The sequence below is a fragment of the Nelumbo nucifera genome, chromosome 6 (assembly GCF_055504915.1).
Source record: "Nelumbo nucifera cultivar China Antique chromosome 6, China Antique-T2T, whole genome shotgun sequence".
In the NCBI taxonomy this organism is placed as follows: domain Eukaryota; kingdom Viridiplantae; phylum Streptophyta; class Magnoliopsida; order Proteales; family Nelumbonaceae; genus Nelumbo; species Nelumbo nucifera.
Window position 1 is genome coordinate 980,661 of NC_142654.1, and position 24,778 is coordinate 1,005,438.

Sequence of the window (24,778 nt, forward strand, 5' to 3'; positions counted from 1 at the left end):
ATCTGTTTGACCATCCACGTCGCATATAATCACTCCAAACTCTTACCATGAAAAGTTGCATTACATCAGCACTCACATTACATCAGCACTCACAACAATGTGAGCCTGATCTCGACATGAAATTAAACATTCAAACCAAACACAGGGTTAGTGTGAGCATTCCTTGTTTGATCATCAACGGTCATGTTAATTTGATTGCACAATTTTTCACGTGGCAACATTCCGCTCCTCGACTACTCTCGACTCTCGAGCAAGCCGCAAGCGCCAGCCCTTAAGAGCTAATCTGTCAAAAAAGGTCTTTTCACAGTTACACTGTTACACTGTTGAAGATGGAGTTTTATGATATTTTTAATTATGTGGTGTTTATTTAAGTTTAATTTAAGTATTATTTTTTTGGATTATGTTTAATTTATTTAATCATAATTTAAGTTGCACTTTAGTGAAAGTTGTCAATTTCCTATTTTTTAGATAAATCTGTATTTTTTTATATCTTAAAGTTAATTTTTATTATTTTTAAAAAGATTTTTTATTAATTTTTATTAATTTATTATTTTTTTTGTATTATTTTTAGGTAAAATTGTATAAAAACATCCTCTTATAACAATTCTACAAACTGATTTTGTGTTTTGACCCTAACAAAGGCCTCCCCCATAGTTTCGAGGAAAAAAGAAAGGTGCAAATACCTAATTTCCATTTACTTTTTGGTAACAAAGACATTGAAGTTATCAAAATACCCTTATCATTATTAATGCATTATCATACACAATTTAAAGTTTCAACTTTACCTTCCACTAATTTATTTTGCTACGCAACTTTCAAAGAATAATTCTTCTTTCTCTTCTTGGATAAAGTAAGATAAAAGGACTGAAGTGAAGTAAAATTAATGCATTGCATCAATATTTTTTATTTGAAATGCCGACAAAAGGAAGGTACTTGCACCATTTTTCAAAATAATAGGGGAGGTTTTTATTAAGGTCAAAACATTGGGGGGTTTCATAAGATTGTTAGAAAACCCAAAAAGGTTTTTATAATTTTCCTTATTTTAAAAATGGATTTTAAATTGATTTTAAAGTAATTACTCTATTTAAAATTAATATTTTTATTAATTTTTAAAATTAGTAAAAAATTAATTTAATTAAGTATATTATGTCTTTCTTAATTTAAATTCTTTATGAAATTTAATTAACTATATAAATTTTTATTTTTTAGTGGAACTTAAGTTGGTTTTAATTAGTAAAATTTAATTATAAAACTAATAATTGTTAGATAATTTTGCATTATTTTATATTAATTTTAAATTTATATTAGTTTTTAGTTTATCTTATTCCTTTTTATTAATTAAATTCTTTTTTTTATATTAATAACTATATTTTTATCAATAACAATAATTAATAATTATTTTTATTTTATTTAAGTAATTACTATTTTTTTATTATGGTTAATTAATTTTTATTATTTTCAAATAGAATATAAATGCATTATAATTTTAAATGGAAGTAGATTATTTAGTGCAATAATATATAATTGAATATCTCAATTTCAATATAATTAATCTTACTAATAATTACAGTTTAATGCAAATATACTTAATATATATAAAGTTTTAGTTAAATTGAAATGGATATAGATTTAGATAAAGTTAATGAATTTTATGCAATTTAATGGAGTAAGGAGATGAGAGAGAATTAGTGGCATGAATTATTGAATGAGATAGTTAATGATATAATTAATGAGAAGAGATTATTAAAAGAGTAGAGAGAAAGAGAGAGAGTGAGTTTATGGTGAACTAATGAAGAGTGTTAAAAGTCTTAAAGGTGATTGGTTAATTGAGTTACTTTGTTCAATTTTAAAATTAAAAAATTCAAAAAAAAAACAAACAAGAAAAAAGATGAGTGCCTTTGAGAAGAAGCCAAAAAAAAAAGAAGGTAAATGTCTTTGAGAATAAAATCAGAAACCAAAAAAGTGACATCTTGGTACATTCCATTTTAATATACAAATATAGTTTAGGGAGAATTTGTCTAAGAAAACAAGAAAAGAAATTCTAGCATTATTTATTTATTTATTGGAAATAGCTCTCAGGGCTTCAGAAGCATCCCTCTCTCATCATAATAAATTCAATACAACTAGGAAGATAATCTCTCTTAAAGAGTCCGGGATCAGTGCCAATTTCGGCATGTACTTCTTGGAATTTTGTTTGATTTATAATGAGAACATTGTTTTGATGAAACCAACGAAAAAAAAATGCTTCTTAAGATTATAAACATGTTTTCACTTCTGGAATTCTTATATAAGGCCCATTTACACTCTGGATCTGCTGCAAACATAGGGATATTGTGTACAATACGCTATATTACCCATCAAAAATAAAGAATGAATTGGTTACTGATGTGTTCACTCTTGATTGGTTAAGTAGCTTATTGTACATGCCTTTATTTGTAGTGGATCACTGGATCCAGGCCCTACCATTTGAGTCTGGATTTCCTACCGACGACAAAAATCTTTTGGAGAGCCAGCCTTTGACTGTTACCTTAAAAGCTCTTATTGATCACATCAACCTACATTTAAATGGATTTGGGTCCAAATTATAAATAAAAGAAGAATTAACATCTATTTAATTGGAATTTCTACCTGAATATTGCGTGATGTTTGTACACAATACTAAAATACCAGAGGAAATCATGTTTTCAAAGCTAGAAACTGAAGAATATGTTTGTGATTTCATTCTTGAAGAAAGGGTTTCCTTTTAAAAAAAATATTTAAACCATTGTGAAACTTTTTTTTTTAAATCACAAAAAACAATTCATGATAAAAAACATTCTCAAAAATTGAGATTTTGAACCAACCCGATTCAAAACCAAACCTAATCCATATTTGAAGTTTTTGTGGTTGGGTTAGGACTTAGGATTAGGGTTAGCCACTTAGGGGTTCAACACCTTGGTTGGGTTAGAGTTGACCTCAACCCGGCCGACTTGAGGTGAGTGATACTGAATTACTAATACCTCCTCACAAGATGTAGTTTATTCAGTAGGAGTGGTCTCATCTCATGTGACTATGAATTAGTTAACAGTAACAAAAAAAAACCCTATTATTATATATTAAAACAAGGTTGGCTATGTGAGATGTCTTCTCCTTGCTCTATTATTCTAATCTTGCAATTCTAGAAGATGTACATTATTCTCTTTCCAACCTTCTGAAGCTGTCATTTCAACAAACAATTTTTCTTTTTTTTTTCCAAAAAATTAGGAAGAAATTATGACATAATAGGGTTCGTTTGGTTTACAGAAATAGAGGTTTGGAATTGGAATCGGAATGGACTATTCCGACTCCAACTGTTTGGTTGGGCGGAATTGGAATCACATTCCCATTTCTGTTGGAATGACATTTCCCCATTTGAGAGAATGGTCATTCTCTACCCCTCCCTTGGGAATAAAATCCCATTCTTGCTTATTTTAATTCTCATTCCCATTCCTACCTCAACCAAACAAAATATGGGAATGGACCATTCTAATTCTGATTTCAGAGGATTTCAATCCCGATTCTGATTCCAATTCTGACTACAAACCAAATGGACCCTAAAAAATAGGACCGGTCATGCTTCTTCCTTGCTAATTTCTCTGAAAAAACCTAACCTCATTCACCATCTTCCAAACAAATTTGGGTGAATTTATAGTATTCCAAAATCCAATCCATTAGTATCTTGATTCTCTAGAAACTAGCACAAAACAAACGTGGGACTAGTATATTCACTTTTTGCGTCCCTCTTCTTTCGTACCATTTTATTCTTTTCAATCTTCACATTTCCTTACAAATGTGAATCGTTTTGGATAAAAACCAATCCAGCGTAGATCACTACGAAACAGGGTGGAACGGTGGAGTAGAGGCAAAACAGCTCAATTACATTTATTATGACTTGCTTAAATTTTAAATTATATTATTATTTGCTTACATTAATTTATGATTTTTTGAAAAATAATAAAAATTTATATTTTCCTTTTTATTTTTTAATTAAAAAATTAGATATTAGATTTTCCGTACATCGCACGGATTCTCACTAATAAATAAAAGGAAGAACACCGTACGGAACGGAAGGTTATTTACATGACTCGTTTACATGGTCTTCTGTGAGACGAGTCAAAGAAGGGAAACCAACTAGAACAAGGAGAATTCGAGTTTTGGGGTCATGGCCGCCGAAGCATCGCTGCGTCATTCTCGGTAAACATCTCTCTCACTTCTTCGTTGACCCTTGATTCCTTCACGCTTGTACGCTTGTTGAACTACAATAATGTTCTTGTTTTTAAAGGTCATGCATGACTCTTTCTTCAAAGCATAAAACCTACTTCCATCTCCTCTTCTCCTCTCACCTCCATTCTCTGTTTTCATATTCTATTCATTGTTTTCTGAAGCTCATATCTAACTGCTTTATCTTTCTTCCCTTTCTTTTTATAGGCTTTATATATTTAGAGTTTTGAGAGATCAATGACGGCAAACTGCTTTTGTTGAATCTTGAGGAAGTAGTAGATAAATCCCAACCTGGGATTTACTCATCCCGAGATTCTAGGGAGAAACCCAATCTAGGTTCTGTTCTGCTGGAATTCTTTTCACCAAAATTGGGGAGAAAATTTTACCTGGGTTTTGCTGAATCTTGAAAATTATAGATTCCTATCTAGGTTTTTTTTTTCATCTTGTGGTTCTGCATGGTTTTGAATTTGAGAAATTGATAAATTCCCACCTGGGTTGTACTCATTTTGAGACTCTACATAGACAACCTGGGTTCAGGGTTTTTCTGGATTCGTTTTCTTGACAGAAGTAAAATCCTACTTCTGGGGTTTTACTGAATTTTGAAGAGACATATCTAGAATTCTAACAGGTTCTATTTGCTCGAATCCCTATCGGGAGCCATGGCAGAGTCCTCACAGGAGTTCAATCACAAGCTTGAGGACTCAGAAGCAATTGAATTGAGCGGCAAAATCATGATGGGAGCGATCATTACCCTCTTCTTCGTGGTTGTTTTCGTCCTATGCCTCCATCTCTATGCCAAGTGGTTCTGGGGCCGTAGACCTGATAGCAGAAATCTCTCTGGAACAAGCCGCCGCCGCTTTGTCTTCGCACCAAACCCAGACCCTGCTCATGCCCAGCGTCGAGGCCTTGAACCCTCCATTATTCGGTCTCTCCCTGTAATAATCTTCCATCCTAATGAGTTTAAGGATGGATTGGAATGCGCAGTGTGCCTATGTGAGCTCTCTGATGGGGAGAAGGCCCGAATTCTTCCTAAATGCAATCATGGGTTCCATGTTGATTGCATCGATATGTGGTTTCAATCGCATTCGACATGCCCACTCTGCAGAAATACAGTTGCTCCTGAATCCTCTATTCCCGGTTCAGAGGCACCAGAAATTCAGTCAGTTGACAGTAATTCCGGTTCTGGGTACCTGACGGAATCCCCAAATTTCCCTACAAACATCTTGTTTTGGGGCAATCAGACTCAGGTTAGCACTGGAGGCTCAGGTACAGAAGGACCTTCATCACTATCGCCATCAGTGCCAAATAGTGGGAGGGGTGGAGCCCTGGTCATTGAAATTCCAAGGAGATTAACTGAAGGATTCTCATCTGTGTCACCTTCACCTTCAACAAATAGATTTTCCGAAGAGGAAACAAGGTCACCAATGACTACACGGTTGAGATCACTGAAGAGACTCTTGAGTAGAGACAAAAGGGTTCTTCCATGCGGTCCTCATTCAGTGGACCTTGAACAAGGTGAAGGTGAGAAAGGTCAGTGTTCAAAAACAACCTCAGCATCATGAAGGCAGACGTATTAGTGCAGATTGGCAAGGAGATGACAACCAGGTTTTGGAGGCAAGAAAATGAATCCAGCAAAATGAGTTTCTGTTGTTTATAATACACATTGTACAGGTTCTGACTTGAGGCTCCAAATATTTGGTTATGCTAAGTTATACTGGCTTCTCTGATCTTTGGGGATATGTTACCCTGGAAAATGTTCTTTCATTTGCTTTCCTTTACATTGGTGGTGAAAAATAGGTGCTCTAGAATCCGTGAATTTTGCATTATTGTTTGAGTACCAAACTTCTCATGCAGTTTGGAACTCAGGTGGAGATACTGTATAGAAAGTAAGTAGGCTTTTCTTTTGGGATAGAGCAAACCATCTTCCATGGAATATTGATATAATATTTATATTCTTTTCTCATCTGAAATTCATATGTGATATGAGATTCTCGTTTAGCTATAGTCAACTGAGAAAATCCAATCTCAGTTCTTGAATCAACCGGAGTTCTGGGTTGAATTTTTATTTACTTAATGTCCGTTTGGTTTACAGTTGGAATTGGAATCAGAATTGAAATCCTCTAGAATCAGAATCGGAATGGTCCATTCCCGTAATCTGTTTGGTTCAGACAGAAATGGGAATGGGAATTAAAATCAGCAGGAATGGGATTTCATTATCAAGGGAGGGGCAGAGAATGGAGGGAATGGCCATTCCAGCAGAAATGGGAATGAGATTCTGATTTCGCCCAACCAAGCAGTTGGAATTGGAATAGCCCATTCCGATTCCGATTCCGATTCCAGACCCCTATTCCTGAGAACCAAACGGGCCTTAGTTTCTTGGATAATATCTGCTAATATGATAAAGTTCCAACATCCAGTTATTGTAAGTAATGTATTTTAAAGTTCAAAGCTTTAATTGGGCACAAAAACTTGTCCTATTTTCTTGGTTGAATGAAAGCCAGATGTACCTGATTCATTCAACAATAACTCCAGGAATCTAATTAGCAAAGTTTAGACTTAATACCCTTTAATTAGTTTAGCACAGGGAGTTGCTTGAATTTCATAAGTCCTGTACCAAACCCAACTATTAAGCTGTTGGGTTATCCTAAGCCTGCTAAATCTTTCCTATACCTGAATGTTGATGCCTTCCGAAAGGATTCATTCAAGTATTTTGCTGACTTGTATGAGACTCAAAGTCGCACTAAATGATTGATCATTGAAGTTTACCTTGAAGGTTTTGCAGAATGACAAGGTAACCACCAAATAGGGTAAGGCAGTCAGGTACTTCTAGCATCACCAAACCGGAGACACCATTAAATGGTTCCAGACTTCCAGTTATAGAGACTAGCTGGACCAAAAATCAGGTTGCAACTTGATGGAAGCTCTTTATTAGCACACTGCTTAAATTTGGACTCTTTGGGAACAGTTCTCTTGAAACGTTCACAAAGATAATGCATAGATTAATTTACTGAAGCCATCTGACAATGCTAATTTTGGTGGGACACTGAACGAGATGGACTCGTGGACCTATTTGATGACGGGTCCTGATCCTCTGCATATCCAAGTCCAAAAACAAGTTATGAGGTTCCTCGAGTGAACTACATATCCCTAGTGATGATGTGCGATGCGATGCTCCCTATTGGTAGGCAGTTCGGATGTTGGACTGAGTAGGACGTCTGGTCGAATTACAAGAGAGAGATTAGAATGTCTGAGTTGCTTTATTTGGGGTGAACAGTCCGATATTTAAGTTAGCGAATTAGAGATGTGATTGTAAGAATACAATAAAGCTAGAGTGCTTGAGAGCTAAATTGTGTGTACCTTTTGAGGTTGGAGGTGAGGCCCTATAGGCGGGCTTCCATGAGCCTCACAAAACACGTCTAGAATCTCCAACCCATTTGGTTTGAAGGTAGTTTCATGCCTGGAGGTGGATTTTGCATAAGTTGGTAGTGCTTATCTAGTTGTGCCTGAAGCGGGTGAGGTGATAACTGGCTCTTCCAACGTGGCGTCGTGATCCCGGGGAAGTCGGAGACGATAACTCGATTAAGGAGGAGGTCACCCCAAGGTTCTAAATATCGATACGCCCCTATCGACGTATCGGGTAGTATTGGTCCTTTTTTTATTTTTTTCAAAACCGGTTCAGGGGGGCCAGTTTAAGGCTCCTCTACCCCTGAACCGATCAGAACCCTAATACACCCTTTGTAGGGGTGTATTGGCGTGCTCTCAATATGATATGTGTCGGCTGATACGGGCCGATACGTGTCAATACTTTGAACCTTGGGTCACCCGACAGGTCACTAGCTGAACTCGGGTCAGGTGGGTAGAAGAGGGTCGCCTCTCATGCTGACCTGATGTCTTGCCAGGGCCAGGGCAATTCGGTGGAAGCAGGTCACCTCTTACATCGACCTGAGGTTCTACCTAGCTGTTTGCAATTCGGTTTTCCAAGGTGGTGCCAAGGTCGCTAATGTAGTTGTGAAGTGTCGAGGTTAGTAGAAGTGGGTCGCCTCTCATGTCGACTTGATGTCATGCTGGGGCTGGGGCAGTTCGATGGAAGCATGTTGCCTCTTACACTGACCTGAGGTCCCGCCTAGCTGTTTGCAATTCGGTTTACCAGAGTGGTGCTGAGGTTGCTAATGTAGTTGTGAAGTGTCTGAAATGGTATAATTATATAGTGACAATGTGTCACCCAGTTGTTCTATGATATCACATGTTATGATGTCATTGAAAGACCAAATTACTCCTTATCACCTAGAAAATAAGTCAAGCATCTCCAAGGTTACCTAGGATAATCATCAAGTCAAATGATGGATCATCCTATCTAGTTGGTTTCTTATGCAAATCTTGGTATCTATCCCCCAAGCTGTTCCAATCCAGCAATAGAAAGAGTACCTAAGTCAAGCGATTTGTTTGACTGTTGTGCTTTGTTTTCTCAATATATGTGATTGCCTACTTTATGAGTTTTCAGATGAGAACCAGCTAATTACGAGGGTATTTGGTACTGCCGTTTTGCATTCTCTTTATGCTCTAACTTAAGCTCCATGCAGGTGATTCTACTTTAATGTTCAGAAATCTTTGGTAATTGGTAAGGGTATTTTAATTTGAATACACTGGGTTTCACGCAAGGGTAGAAACACTCAATGTTTTTAAAAACGAACCGGAAATAGAACCAGTCAGGAGACCGGTTTCCGATTAGATGGTTCAACCGTCTGGGTCGAACGGTTTGACTTATGACATCATAAATAAATTAAAAATAAAAATATATATTTATAAATAATAAAAAATAGTATAAAATTAAATAGAAAAATACAGTAAAATACAAAAAATAAACTATCTAAATAAAAAATAATATAGTACAAAATACATAAAAAATATAAAAATAAAATATAGAAAATTTTAAAAAATACAAAAAAATAAAAAATACAGAAAAATAAAATAGAAAAATAAAACCATAAAACTTCATCAATAAATCTCTTTCTCTCTCTCATTGGATGGTGGAGTAGCTATGAGTCCTCCATTTACTTCGTTTGAAGCAAGAAACATAACCCTTAGAAGTGGTGTATGTACGAGGAGCAGAGCCACCCAAGGCCGCTACCACAGTTTCAGTGCAGACGATCGAGCCGCATATCTTTCTCTCCACCATAGCCCGACCTGCGTGATTAATCATCGATGCCACCTCTCGCACATTGATGAGCATGGTGTTGTCGAACCTTTCCATATACATCTCTAGAATGCTGCTTAGAGGACCCAAGATCCCTATTGAGAGGAGGGAACTCAGGAAACCCTAAAGCTAAAGTGACTAAATATTCGAACTGGGTTACTGGGTTGGGGAGAAGGTATTTTATTTTATTTTTTTATTTAAAAGATTGAAAATAAAAAAAGTAACCCACGAACTGCTACCCGAGTTGAACGGTTTAGCGGTCCGACCGCCCAGGTAAGCGGTTTTCTGACATTTTCAACGGGTTTTAGAAATTTCCGGTTTTAAATAAAACTGGACCTAGGGGCTGACCAATTACTGGTTTTTCCGGTCCGACCATCCGGTCTGATCCGGTCCGGTTTTGAAAACCATGGAAACACTTGTGAATCTGAAAATGTTCCTACTTTTTTATACAAAAACCTCCCCTAAAGTTTCTGACAATCATAAAAGCCTCCCTTTTAGTTTCAATTTAATAAATACCTCCCCTAAATTTGACAAAAACCTCCCTTCTGTCACTAAACCGAAACAGTAAAACTTAAAACTGATATATCAATTTTTCCAAATACCCATTCTACCCTTTGACTCTTTCTTCGTCTTTCTTTATTGTCTTTTCCCTTCCCAAGTCTCACACATTGATAAACATCTCTCTATCTATGCTTCTCCTTTATTCCTTCTCTACTATTGCAATTCAATTCCTTAAAGCCATATTTCGTTCTGTGGAGTACTATCAGCATTGGTAGGTGGTCCAACATATCTTTCATCTTTCTTCGTTCCTAGACCATGGCAAGACTAGTGCGGCTCTCTATCTCTGTGCTTTTACTGCTGCTTTTTGTTGATTTCATCAATTTTCTAAATCCTCCTCAGATCTCCCCGGCTCTTGTTCCTAACACCGAAAACCTGTCTCCCTCTCCCCCACCTCTTTCCCCTCTCCAACAAGATAAGCTCCCTCATACTGGCTCCTTCACCGAACGTCAATTCTCCTGAACAAAAACACCCACACTGAGAATAGTAATTAAGATGGAGTACTAATAGTATACATGTAGCTTCAGTTTGGGCAAATCAACTCTAAGAAGTGTCTAGCTCTAGCCTCTAGGACTCGAGAAACAAAGGAGTAGTTTGGATGATTTGGCATCCTAATTACAAAAATCATTCTAAACAAAAGAACTCAATTATCAATTCTCTTAAGTACTTAGAGCATGTTCACCTTTGCCTAGACCTGTTCATGGGCTGGGCCGGGCCGGGCTCGGGCCGGGCTTTCACTTGTCACTAATAAAAATATACTAGGCCCAAGCCCGAGCCCGGCCCGACTAACAGGCCTATAACTTGGGCCCAAGCCCAACCCTGATAAAAAGCCCGAAGCTCGAGCCCGAGCCCGAAGCCCGACCTAATTGAAAAAAAACAAATTTTCCTATTCAAATTAGAATTAAGAATCCAGATAGTATTTTTTTTCTATTTAAATGAACAATGGGCTTACAAGATGGTATTTTTTCCCTTTCTTTTATATTTTAAAACACAGTTTTACATTATTAAATCAAAAAATTTATTCAAATGGACATAATCACATAACTCATTTTAAGTTTAATAAGCCCGAGCCCGGCTTGAATTTTATGCGGGCCGGGCTTTTTGGCCCGAGATTAAGCCCGCGGGCCAAAAAGCCTGTTCAAACCCATCCGGGAGCCGGGCCGACCTATTGGGCCACCTGGCCCATGAACAGGTCTATTTGCCTGAAGATTCAATGCCTTGCTGAAATAGCCATACTCACGGAGGCCATAGCAAACACCATATGTTTTCCATGTGTTTTTCCACATGTTGTGATTCTCATTGCACGAGCATTAGATGTTGGGTTAGTAGTTGCATGAGTGTAAACCAACCTGTTAATTAGTTCCATTAATGATCCAGTCATGAGATCATACATAAACGTAGTTTGAAAGAATGTGGTGTAAAGTGTAAACCAACCTCATCAAGAAAGAAATGTGCTCATATTGCACTTTGTAAAAGCCTTCATGTCATTAATAGAGAAAGGCAGGAGGTCCTTTCACAAAGAAGTTGAGTTTAGGTTGGCCGGTCTTGGGAAGGCAACACCCTGCACTAGTTTGCTTGCAATAAGAACCAGGCCACTGCAAATTATTACCATCCTAGACACCCATGTTAGATATATCAAACCAAGGAGGATAAAACTAGTCACAATGATACCATATGAATATGAAGAAAGAATAAATAAACTCATCAACAATGCCTATAGATAGTAATTTCATCATGTGTAAACGTCATGAGAGAGGAAGAGAGAACAGCACCATGAGCACAAGATGGTAGAAATCAAAATCCTTAGCAACAATCCCTCAAATCCCAACCAAAGGCCAAAGATTAACTAGGACTACGAGAGAGGATGGTATGTTGATGAGAAGATTCATGACTCATGCAGCTACAACTGATGTACATAAAAGAAAAATCATTGATTATCGATTGCTAGACAATATGGATGGAAAACAAGATAGATAGTGTTGAAAAATAATGCAAATAAGGTAGAATGAAACTTATCGGTAATGTTGTAGAATTATGAAGACAAAACAGAGATTTGCAGAGAATGAAGGGCAGAGTCGTGCTACTTGGTCTCTCTATGGTGCAACCAGGTGATTGCAAATCGGTTGTCAAGATAAAATAACCCACAGACCACTGGTAGATGTGCACTTGTTTATTAGACCTTTGTGAACCACTCAGAGATGATGCTCAAGAAAGAAATAGACAGAAAACTGTGAACTTGTTGTTTTATCACACTGGGTCGGCCACCACTCTATTTATAGAGTGTTTTCAGTCACCCGGATGGAACATGTCACCTGTTCACAGATACATAGAGACAAAACAAATAGATAGAAGAAGACAAAAAGCGTCAGGCAAAACGATTCGACGTACATGCACCCACGCCACGCCGCACCCCATCTCGGTCCAGTGAGTTCGTCAATGACCTAAAGGGGTGTGGTGAATTAAAATGCATAAAGAGGACTGTAAGAACAATACGAGGATAAAGGAGAGAGGGGTGTATATTCTTTTGTACATTTGGAAGAATATGAATTGGTGAAGGGTGATTTGGCCCTCCAATGACATCATGACATGTGACACCATAGAACTGTCATATGACACCTTAGCACCATGTTGGCATTGACTTCGGGAGCACTTAGGACACATCGCACCCGCTTCGACCTCCTCGACTCCACCTCGACATGCCGACTTGCAGGCACCCTAGAAAGTGTCAGGTTGGCATAAGAGGCGACTTGCCTCCGCTGACTTAATCGAGGCCCAGTTAACGACCTAAACGACGTGGTAGGCAACCTACTTCATGAGTGGGCTATCGTCTCTGACTCCTTCGGGTTCATGTCGCCATGTTGAGGGTACTGAATCCCGTCCTGCCCGCATCGGAGGCAATCGAATAAACATTATTGCTTTACACGGAGTCCGCCTTCGGGCGTGAAGTCACCTCTGGACCAGATGGGCCGGTGATCTTGAACGAAGCCCACTTGTGCCTATATAAAGACATTCAATTCCTCAGAAAAGTTACGCTCAATTTAGATCTCAAGCATTCTAGCTGTCACAACAACTCTTTGTTGACTTAAGCATTGGAGTGCCCACCTTGGGTAAAGCACCAAGGGTACTCTAACTGTTCTCTTGCAGTTCAGCTAGTCGATCTCACATGCCAATGTCTGAGCTGTCATTTGCTACAATAAAGTCAACTTCTCACCAACCCACTGAGCATTAATAAATGACGTCAACCAAGGACAACAACAACAACAACACCTAGATCGAAGGAACCCCTACAGGCCTTGACAGTGGACCGCCTAGCGGGTCGAGCCCTCCATGCTTCCTATGAGAGTTGATTGCCAATAGACTGTGAGGTTGCCCTCGCAGGTCGAGCCCTCCATGGTTCCCATGGGAGTTGATGGCCAATAGACTGTGGAGCCTCCCCCGCAGGTCGAGACCTCCATGGTTCCTGTGGGATTTAATGGCCAAGAAACTATGGAGCCGCCCCCGCAAGTCGAGACCTCCATTGTTCTCATAGGAATTGACGACCAATAGACTGTGGAGCTGCCCCCACAAGTCATCCCTACCAGAGTAATGAGGTGTGCATAGGCTGAGTTGCTAAGAGCGACCTGGCCTGTTAAAATTTTGGCAAGGTTAGGTTAACGTAAGAGGTGACCTGATTTCTCCAACTTGATTGAGACCCGCTTTGGTGACCTAGACAAGCCGACTCACGATAAACGCACTTCGGCAAAAATCCACGAATGGAAAGTCAAACTGCGTTTAGCATTAAGGCTCCCTCAAGCCGACCTATTCGAAACACAATGACAATAGATGGCCAACCCGCACTTAGCGCACCTCGGCTCGTCCAAACATGCAACATCATCCTCGCCCATTGTAGGACTAGGTTAGCCATCTTAGGACTAGGTCACCATCATAAGAATAGGTCGGCCATCTCAAGACTAGGTCACCCATCGCAGGACTAGGTCGACCATCTCAGGACTAGGTCGACCATTTCAAGACCAGGTCGCCCATCGTAGGACTAGGTTAGCCATCTCAGGACCAGGTCGGCCATCACAGGACTAGGTCGGCCATCTTAGGACCAGGTCGGCAATCTTAGGACCAGGTCGCCCATTGTAGGACTAGGTCAGCCATCTCAAGACTAGATCGACCATCACAGGACCAAGTTGGCCATTTGAGGACCAGGTCAGCTATCACAGGACCAGGTCGGCCATCGCATGATTGGACTAGGGACCTCGGCAAGAGGGGCAACCTCTCTTCGCTGACCTAGCTGAAGCGTAATTGATGATCTTTAGGACATGGTGGTCGACCCCCATCATGAGTGGGCTATCGTCTTCGAGTCCTCCAAGGATCATGTCGCCCCATTGACAGAGCTGACTCCTGCACCGCCCACTTCGGAGGCAACCGGATTAGCTCTATCACTTTATGTGGAAATCGCCTCCAAGCGAGGTGGGCCGATTAGCCACGTTCCCCTAGAGATCTCATGTGTAAAGCGTGAAGTCCACGACAACCTACACCTATATAAAGGTGTCCTAGTAATTAGAGAAGGTACATATGATTTAGCATTCACAACTATCTAGCTTTCTCACTTTATAGCTTTCAAACTTTCTTCGTTGACTTAAGTATCATAATGCCCACCTTGGGTAAAACAACCCATGTACTCTGATACTGTTCTCTTGTAACCCGACCAGGCAACCTCAATCAAGACTCTAAGGTTAAAACATTGAGAAATGTTAGATAGAGTCCGCCTGAGGAGGGGACCATCAAGATTAATTTCAATGTGTTAAGGCTTAACAATGATGTGTGCTGCGGTGGCAAAAAATTGTTCAAGGGAGATTATTGATTTCAAGGGTTACTCTTTGGGTGTGTCTTCCATCAACAATGCGGAGGCTTGAGTGGTTTGGGAGGCCCACAACTTGGCTGTTAACTTGAAAGGAGCAAAAGTCATCAATCGAAGGAGTCAAAATTAGTCATTTCGTGTCTAAAGAACCGTACTTCCCCATGTAACCTCAACAACATCATCTTTAGAGTAGAGTGAAATATAAACATGTCTTAAGAGAAACAAATCAAGCGGCCGATTGGATTGCTAATCAAGCTTATTCTTATTATTATGTTATGGTTATGTATAACCAATGCAGTGCAATTTCTTTTTGGCCCCATAAATCCAATTACGGGGCATTACTCATCCAATTATGTTATGGTTATGTCTCCCAACTCCCAAGTGATACCGTGATAGAATTAGTGCATGAAAAAGATACGATAAGGAAACCAATCAATCAAAATACAGATCCATATTCGATAGAGAAACAGATCCGGAAGCGGGTTTTGGAGTATTAATATCCTGTCACAGTGTCACTTACGCATTAAGGTGAGAAAATTACATGTTGGGTGTTGAATCTGTATATCTTATCTCAGATTTTGATTGGATTACTACTACTGTTGGAATTGGCATTCGGGTAGGATTTATTTCAGGATATGGATATGGATGATGCGTGGGGATCAGAAGTCACTAAATGGGTATGGATCCGTGTGGACCGTTTCTTTTCGTTCCCTGTTTAAAAAAGAGAGAAGAGACCAGTCCAAAGGTTCACAATTGGTGGATAAGATTGAATTCACATTGGCGCCTCACGTACACATCTCAGCGTTTGGGAACATATACATCGGAATAGGAGGAGAGGAGACTCCCTCACGACTCTAATGGCAATCAACCCTTGACTGTCCAGATAAGAATAAGAATCTAATATTGTGCATTGACATGTGACCCATCTCCCCACAATTCATTCTACAATAATACATTATGCATCTTACATGGATCAAGCTTCTATTGAAATTCTAGACATGGGTCATATGTACTTGAAAATCCGGATCCGAGTTCCGATATTCCCAATTCCCCACCGCATTAATCTGACGTCTATAAAGCAAGTGGGACCCCTTAAAGCTTTTGTCCCAATGCCGTCGGTTCACTATATGTAAATCATTTTCGCCGTCGTAAAAAAGTAGGGGAAAAAACAGGGGAATTCGAAAATCGTGCCAAGGACTTCGCCGTCGCCGCGAGGCCGCACCCATCATGAAGTGAAGAACCCTCAAAATAGAAGCCCACAATCAATCAATCATATAAACGAGAATCATAGGTTGAGGCCTAAGGCCGCAGGGAGGCAGGAACCGAAACCAGACGTCCAGAATCTCCATACCACTCTTTGTATCAATAGATTTAGCATATTCGAAGTTTCGAACCAATCTGTTGATCCGTTGAAAGCCTTTGACGATCTCTCCGGACTATGCTGACGAGATCATTCCGGACAAAGTCTCGGTCTTGATTTCCACGTCGTTGTTCCAAATTCTTTATTATTTGCAACTCTCCTGTTTATTTATAAATCTTTCTTATCACTCTAATCACCACGTCCCTCCCTCCCGTTTGCTTTGTGCTTTTTTTCATTTGTTGATTTTCCTCTCCTTCTCTCTCTCTCTCTCTTCTTTTTTTTTCTTGAATTTCTTTCCTTCTTCGGGAGGGAGGGGGGATGAACTGATTTTGTACTGTTACGATTTGATGGTTATTTCGTATGGGTATTTTTTATCTTCTCCTTTGAGATCTTTTTTTTTTTTAATTTATTTTTTTTATGAATAGTTAGCCTTGAGCTTATCTCAGAAAGCCCGTTTCGTTTCTTGGATTCCTTACTGCTAATTAGCTATGAACCATTGATTTTATGAGATGGGCACTTCTGATCTTTTATCTTGAAATTGTATTCGGACTTCGGAATATTTCTTTCAGTTTTTTGTAGGAAAAATGGAATCTTTTTCCGTTACTGAGATATCATAGAATATTTTTGGATGGGTCTTTGTGATTTTCGAGACTATCTACAGCGGAGCTTTTCGTTTCTTAATCTTCTCGGTTTCGTCGGAAAACGGAGGCTCTTATCCGACTCAACTTTGAGATGGGGATAAAAATTTAGATGGGTGTTTGTTGTTGCCTGCAAGCCCATTTTGATATTTGCCTGTAACTTCTTTATCTTAGGATTTGAGGAAATTCCTTGCAATTCTATATTGACATTTTTATTCAATAACTCCTAGGTTTCTGGAAAATTACTTGACTGGTTTTTCTAGGGTTGGCTTGAATATGAAATCGTTATGGTAAAAAGGCAAAGTTTTCGCTTGCTTTCTCGTCGAATCATTTCTTCATATTGGCCTGCGATGGCATTACTTAACAAGGAGCCATTCTTTGGGGGTTTCCACGGGTTTAGACGGGTGCATACGGCAAACGTGAAGCCTCGGTTTCCTGCAAAGGTTTCCATTGACGCAGGTAGCAGTTTATGGATAAATGCCAGCAAGGTGTTAAGCTTGAAGGGTTCCTATGATCACTGTGACAGTCTTAGGATGAAGGCAATTGATGGCTTGAGCTTGAATGGATGCTCTGATCACTTTGACCGCCTTGGCAGAAGGGCCGATGATGGATTCCAAAAGGCTCATGCATTGGCTCCATACCCTCAGCTCGCTCGCGATTTGGAGGTTGGGCTTGAAGAGGCCAAAGGTGCCAGCACCCGGTCGATGAGTGATCGTGGTTCGTACAAGGGTGGGAAGTCTCTTGGGTTCCTTGATCAACCAGTGCCCAATAAACTCATTGTTGCCGTCGATGTGGATGAGGGTATCTCTCTTCTGGCCTGCTAATACTTGTAGTATAATATCCTTACTTAACATGACTCACAATTTACCGGGTATTGACATGAAGCCTTGGATTTCCTTCTGTTCATTTCTTCTCCTATGTTTAATGGCTTAATGAGTTAAAAAAATATTACAGCCTAAAATTTTCTGCCTTTCTTCCTAGAAAAATTTATACCATATTACATCATAAACAGGATTAAAGAGGGACACAAATGCGTGCACACACACACAGGGAGGAGGGAGTTCTTTCGTGCTTTGATTGATCATTGTCTTTTCAGGAATAGTTCGGAGACATAGTAGCAGATAGAGTTGCTTAAAATCAGTGAACATACACACACAAGCACAATAAATTTGTCAGGTCATATACATATGTCCTAACCAGCAGCATCCCATCAATGATCACCTGTGAGATTGGACATGATAGAAAAAATGTACCAGTCAGCTAATCCTTTCTGTTTTTGATAATTAGTCAATCAGTTTATCCTAATCTTCCAACACCCAGCTTCTTCTGAAATCTGATATTTTGTTAATGGACATAACAGTACAATTACAATTTTACATCTTTGCATGCATTCAGACAACTCTGACATATGTCTAGGAGTCTGTCTCCATGAACCCCCAAAACTAAGATTTTTAGACATGTCTCTCATAAACACTTTTATTTTATACTAAATATTGTGATCTTTTGACATTCTTTTTAAAATTCACGGAACTATATATGGATGCCAATATATATTAGTTAAATTACTTTACAATTGACTTGTTAAACTCACAGCCTTTGCCTATTTATTGTGTGGAAACAGTAGTTTTTTTCATTGATTTCCTAATATTGATATTAATTAGAAAAGATTCAATAAGCAATGGATCATAAGTCAGGTGTAAATTGAAAAATAAATAAATACTTGAGTGTTCTAGTGGACAGTTTAAATGGTTGAACCATTGTCACGTAGAGGTGTTTAAAGTGAGGATTTGTAATTTTGGAGTCAATGTGGTGGGCATTTTGGTAAATCTAACAGACTTGCACTATAGCTAGTCCAACACGTATTTTGGAGAGTTGGAGACAAGTTCCTCTTTTCTTTTTTCCTTGCATGAGGCTCTTTGTGGCTCTTGGAAGATAAGTGTGTTTGTCTTCCTCTTGTAAATTCTTTATTGATGATTTACTGATGATTTAATGAAAGTGTTATTGATAAAAAAAAAAAGAGTTGGAGACAAGTTGGCTTGTGTTAATTGGATTGTTTTGATTAGACTGATTGTAGTTTTTCTGATCATCCAAGATTTGCCCTATTAATTAATGTGTAGCTTGTTCAGAGGCTAGTAGATTACCTGAAGCAAGGCCAGAAGAGCAGAAACTGGGACTCAAGCCAATTCTTTCCCCTAGATCTGCATGCGCCTCTGACTAGCTCTAATGACAGGCTTGAATCGGGTTTTCACAAACCCATGTGAACTTGGCCCAATTCTATGGACCTACAATTACAAATAATCACTAGCAAGCTTTAGCCTACTAAATTGTTGAATTCAGTCCAAGGCTCATAAAACTTAGCCTGTTCTAGCAAGCCCAAAGGTTGGTTGCCCAAAGGTTGGTTGCCAAATTGGACTGGACCCCATGTGATATGCAGAAATTCAATGCCAATCATGTTTTCTCAAGATTCACATAGTCAAATCTTTTCAAGGTTTGATTGCATTTTCAAGATCTATGTGGGGGATATCCAGGATTTAGAATATTTTCTTTCTAGCAAATATTTCTTTTAGTTTCATTGTTTAGGGGAGTAAATGTACAGTAGGGTTGTTTTTTAATCAATAACGATCAAAATTTTATTATAATATAAACATAATATACAATTTTACAAGATGATAAATTTACAGTAGGTTTTAAAAGATATATTCTGAATCCTCTATATAAACCCATGTAAACACTCTTTTGAGCATGGAATGAATGAATGAAGAGTTTTCTCCACTAATGTGTTTGGGGCTGACTCCATCTCTAGGTGTTAATTCTTAGAGAAACCTTGTAGTGCTGACTTTGTTAGGCTTTATGGCTTCATCTTTATTCTAGAACAGGTACTTTGATTTAGTTATGCATGGTTTTGCTAAATCTTTGTTACTGGCATCAAACTTATTTTTTTTTTCTTTTTTAGTCTTCTGCAAATTCCTGGTCTATGTTATTGCTACATTTTTTTAGTCTTTCAAATTTGTTTTTTGGCATTGTCATCCTGACACTTTTTTTCTCTGATACACAGTTCTTGGAAACTTTGTTTCGGCCTTGAACAAATTTATTGCTGATCGTTACTCTTCAAATCACTCAGTTTCAGAGTACCATGTGTATGAATTCTTTAGGGTAAGGCTGATTCCTGCATTTATGGTTTTCAATATATGGCATCTTGTTAGCCTATTCAATTTTTGGTTATATATATTGTTTATCAAAAATAAATATAGAATAGTCGAATTTCTTCTAGAGACTAACGCTGATACGGGTACTCATCATCTCTGTCCACACCTTCCCAGTTGACAGGTTACCCATTGATTACTTGAATGGATCATAACACAAATTGTGCATGGACAGAAGATTTGACTAATTTATAGTTGAACATCTAAAGCAATCTTTGATATGCTGGTTAAGATCTCATCTATCGGTACAATGCTTGGGTTATGGTTTATTCAAGGGATAGCCATCAATTGGATGATCTGACTGATGGAACATGTGGCAATCACATGCAGAGATGACAAAAAGTGCCACTGTTGTTGGTAGACTTGGCAACTTTTGGCGGTTGTGTTTTATTCCCTTTACCCATATGTAATTTTGGTGTATCTTCTGTTGTTATTGCAGATATGGAATTGTTCTCGGGATGAAGGTACCATTCATTCTTTATTTCAATTCATTTGCATCATAACAAAAGAACGCTCATACTAAGCTAAGCAAAAAAGTTTCACTTCATTCATGGAGATGGGTTTTTTAATTTTTATATTAAATCAACCTTTAACTTGATTAGATAGATTTTAACTTGGTTGGATATTAATACAGTTTTTTCAAGTTTAAAAAAGTTCCATTGGTTTAGTCTCTTCCTGAGTTGTGACTTCTCAAATTTATTAGAATTAGGCTTATAATGTTTGGCCAGCCTACGACTTATCCTAGTCAAGGTTGAAGATTTGATGTGGAGAATTTGTTTTATTTGAATTGCATTGCTATTTAGAACTACAGTGACCTGAATCCCCTTCTCTAATGCAGGTTATTGCATCTACAAATGTCTGATAGTTAACCTTTACTAAAACGTGCATGTGTTTTATATAAATTGTCTGATTATTTATTATATTGCTATATAAAAAAGGGAAGAGCTCCCCCAATAAATACACACTTCAGGGTCTCAATAAACATTGATTTTGCTTTATACTTTTGGAAAAGATGTTTTACTGGTTAATAACATACTCTAGTGACCAATTGCTGATAAAAAAAAAAGAAAAGAAAAGAAAAAGAAAACTCTACTGACCAATGGTTTTGGCTGCCAGCTTATCTAGCGTGCATGTGTCCAGAAATTAAAATATCTGCTTAAAGAACCTAGAGTTTGTAAACTTCGAGTGGGAGATAGCTAAATTGTCAGACAATACCAATACAAAGTTCTAATACATGGTGGTTCAATTTTCATTTTACTGTGGCAGCTGATATCCGTGTTCACGAGTTTTTTAAGACTCCATATTTCAAGAAAGGGATTCATCCTATCCCAGGTGCTCGACAGGCTCTCCATAAGCTATCTGCATTTTGTGATCTATCAGTTGTGACGTGAGTGTTCTGATTACACTCTTCAAGGATTATTTTAATTTCTTTAACAAGATCAAACAGCAATTTTATTTTGTGTAACTTGTCTATTTTTGAAGGTCTCGGCAGAATGCAATCAAAGACCACACAATTGAATGGATCGAAGAGCACTACCCAGGATTATTTCAGGAGATTCACTTTGGCAATCACTTTGCTTTGGATGGGAAATCAAGACCCAAGTCAGATATTTGCAGGTCTGTGTATACTTTTTCCCTTGTTATTATTGTCTTGGGCTCTTAGCTGAACTATGCATTCTTTGTTTATCATTGTTTAAAGATCTGCATGAAAAGGTGCCTGTTAAAAATATTCTAGAGAAAAGTCCAATTATATTTCGTGGAAATGGTAGAAGTTTTTTTAATGTACCCAAAGGGGTCTGTAATCAAGTGCTGAACTGTTAACCGATGACAATTGATGTATTGTGAATGACTGAGAGGATGAAGTTTCAGCCCTACACCAATCTTCTCTTCTCCCCATGTTAAACAATATCCATTAAGATAGAATTGTGCATTCCTTTTACAAATTGGCCATGGTATTATCTTCTCGCTGTTGTGATCTTGCTTATGTTTGGTAGAGCTTCACAGCTTCTGTTTCATGTTTCAGCACATTATCTAACCACAAAATTTGTTGAATTTGGTGAAATTTCCATGGACAGTTTATATTTTTACCTCCAGATATTATGGGTGGATAGTTATCTTTGAAACAGGATGTTCTGTGGCCAAATTCTGTGAACAGCTGCTATGAACATTGACAGAAATCTAGTGGAACATTTTTTTCACCAGACAATATGTAGATTTGCGAATGTTCGCAGATTATGTTCACAGTTTTGTTTGACAGATCCATTTGTGTCACCTTTGCCATGGCAGATTTTGTTGTACTCATGCATATGTGGTTTAATCTAGATCATTTAGCTAGTGCACCTTACTATTAGATTGAATACCTAGAATCACATGAAACAGATAGCTACTACCAGTTTTAATTAACAACTTGGAATCTGGCAGGTCCTTGGGAGCACAAGTTCTGATTGATGATAACCCACAATATGCCATTGAATGTGCAGAAGTTGGAATTAGGGTTCTACTTTTTGATTATCAAAATTCATACCCTTGGTGCAAAACAGGATCAGATAATTTGCATCCCTTGGTGACTAGGGTTCATGACTGGGAAGAAGTAGAGCAACGGTTAGCATCGTGGGTTTTGTCTTAAGCTTTCTAGCAGCCTTAATTGGTGCTAACCAGAATACCCATCTGTTTTTAAATACTCGCCTGGTTCATGTATCGTAAAAGATTGCGTAGATTCTGAAAGTACGGATCGTCTGATGCTGCAATATTTAGCAAGACAGGAGAAGACTAGAAAAACCAGGTCGATGACAGGAGAAAAGTTGTTAGTTGGTTCATGGGTGTTTTTTGAGACGTAATGCTACCAATGTAAATTGTAAAATAGTGGTGGGAGACTCGATATTGATTGGCTGATTCTGGATGTTAATGTTCACTTTGATTTATCTTTCAATTGTAATTCCAATTTGATAATTCCAGCAAATATACTTCGTCAGGAACTGTTTTCCTTCAGGTTCTTCCGGACTTTGGCAAGTTGGGATTTAGAACCAGCAACTTGCAATTAAAGAAAGTGAAAGCTCAACAGCTGACGACTTGTGGTTGATATACCGTAATCCCACTACGGGCTTTTGTGCAACGTTTATGTCAATGTTGGGCACGTCAGGCTGTTTATCTGACAGCTGTTTCGTATTGACCATGTTAAAAGTTTTCTCTTCGTTCTTTTTGCCTAAAATTCTTCCAACTGGCTTAAAGTTTAACCTGTCTCTTAACTCTTCCAACTAGCTAAAGTTAGACCTCTTCTCTTTATATTTCCTTACCTCTAGAGAAAAAGAAAATAGATCTCGTCTTGAATCAGTGCCAGTTTCTTTGGTGTTTCTAAAATATGATATCAATTGGAGGTCTGAGTCTTTCTTTTTCTATAGTACTTGTGAGGTCACATACCCAGTATGCTGGAGAGGACCAGAGTTTTTACTCTGGTTCATGTTATAGAGGATCCAGATCAGACTAGGAAATATTCAGTTCAACAAGCGTTCTCTCAATTGTTTGGAAGAGTTGAGTTTTTTTTTTTTGGTTAAAATGGAAATGAGCCGTCTAGTACTCTAGTTCGTTAAGTAAGGTTGCTAAAAGATATGCGCAAAATCCTTGGTATCACCAGCTTTCAGTAGCCACAAATTAAATTCTTTTAATCTGATTTCTACAAATGAGCAAAACAAACATTGATATATTAATCGATGACGCTCTCTTTCAAACATATGTACTGCATCCAAGATCCAACGCAACAAAATAGGGTCATTACCATTCACAACAAAAATAGGTGAGTATTGATATTGGATGGTTTAAGCTGGTCTAGACACATCCTTTTTCTCTCAACTAAGGTCGAAGGTTCTCTGTGATGCTCCATTGGGACATTCCACTTTCCATGCATACATTCTTGCTTCTGACAACTGAACCACATATTAGTATATTACAAAGCCAAAACCAGGTTAACTTAATCTCTTCAAACATATGGTTGTAACCCAAACGCTGGATCTGAAATTGGCCCCAATTCCAAACCAGCCCTGCCAGCCCTTAAACCGTTAAACGTTCCAAGTTGTTGAAGTGCGGATCTGGTGACCACTTTCCATGTGAATGATGGAAAATATTGAATAAGAGGGGAAAAGCACAAAATAAATAACAAGACAGGATGCAGGGATTTCTATGTTCTCGGGAAATCCAAAAATCCAATGCTATACAATTTCTTTTGACTGATATAATCAGCAATTACTTGATAGTTTTGACTGTATTTGTTGCAGTACCTCTTTCTTCGCAAAGCCCAAGATTCACCAGCCTTTCTACCATTTCCTTCGCATCAAGCATAATCTCATTAGAAATTTCAGCATTGGATTCCTGCATAAAATGGACCCATTCCTGATTGGTAGTTACATATCGGGATCAGGTCATAAAAGTGATTCATTTCACACCATGCATATACCTGCCAATACACTATTAGGTGTTAAAAATACAAAGCGATACCTCAATTGGCGTTTCTACCAAACGCGTGGTTTCTCTCACCGTATTCTGTATTCTGGTTCCAGATGTCAGTCATAAACGGTGCAAATGCATCCAAATTCTCTCGGATGATCATCATTATTTCATTTTGAGCATATTCAAAGTGGAACAGAAGGTCGTTTGCACTTCTAAGAAGGATTGCTAATGCAGGATTCTTAGGATGTGGGTATCAAAAATAAGAAATACAGTCCGCACGGCTGATTGCCAACCCAA

At 38.2% G+C, this 24,778-nt stretch overlaps 2 protein-coding genes across 2 annotated transcripts; both read left to right on the forward strand.

Annotated features, from left to right (window-relative positions):
• The first annotated feature begins 4,326 nt into the window (after positions 1-4,326).
• On the forward strand, positions 4,327-6,209 carry LOC104609244 (RING-H2 finger protein ATL60). The gene has a single exon (XM_010275495.3). The coding sequence runs from the start codon at positions 4,899-4,901 to the stop codon at positions 5,799-5,801; it is 903 nt and encodes a 300-aa protein (XP_010273797.1). The 5' UTR covers positions 4,327-4,898; the 3' UTR covers positions 5,802-6,209.
• Positions 6,210-15,998: 9,789 nt separating this feature from the next.
• On the forward strand, positions 15,999-23,016 carry LOC104609245 (Haloacid dehalogenase-like hydrolase (HAD) superfamily protein). Its single transcript, XM_010275496.3, has 6 exons — positions 15,999-17,639; positions 19,894-19,991; positions 20,481-20,505; positions 21,308-21,428; positions 21,524-21,658; positions 22,463-23,016. The coding sequence occupies exons 1-6, from the start codon at positions 17,126-17,128 to the stop codon at positions 22,665-22,667; spliced, it is 1,098 nt and encodes a 365-aa protein (XP_010273798.2). The 5' UTR covers positions 15,999-17,125; the 3' UTR covers positions 22,668-23,016.
• The last annotated feature ends 1,762 nt before the right edge of the window (positions 23,017-24,778 follow it).

Excerpts from the sequence above, each read along its gene's own strand:
- LOC104609245 (XM_010275496.3), top strand. The coding sequence starts at position 17,126 with ATGGTAAAAAGGCAAAGTTTTCGCTTGCTTTCTCGTCGAATCATTTCT. Across the intron at positions 20,506-21,307 it reads GAATTGTTCTCGGGATGAAG|CTGATATCCGTGTTCACGAG; the intron begins GTACCATTCATT and ends TTACTGTGGCAG. Across the intron at positions 21,659-22,462 it reads CCCAAGTCAGATATTTGCAG|GTCCTTGGGAGCACAAGTTC; the intron begins GTCTGTGTATAC and ends GGAATCTGGCAG.
- LOC104609244 (XM_010275495.3), top strand. The coding sequence starts at position 4,899 with ATGGCAGAGTCCTCACAGGAGTTCAATCACAAGCTTGAGGACTCAGAA.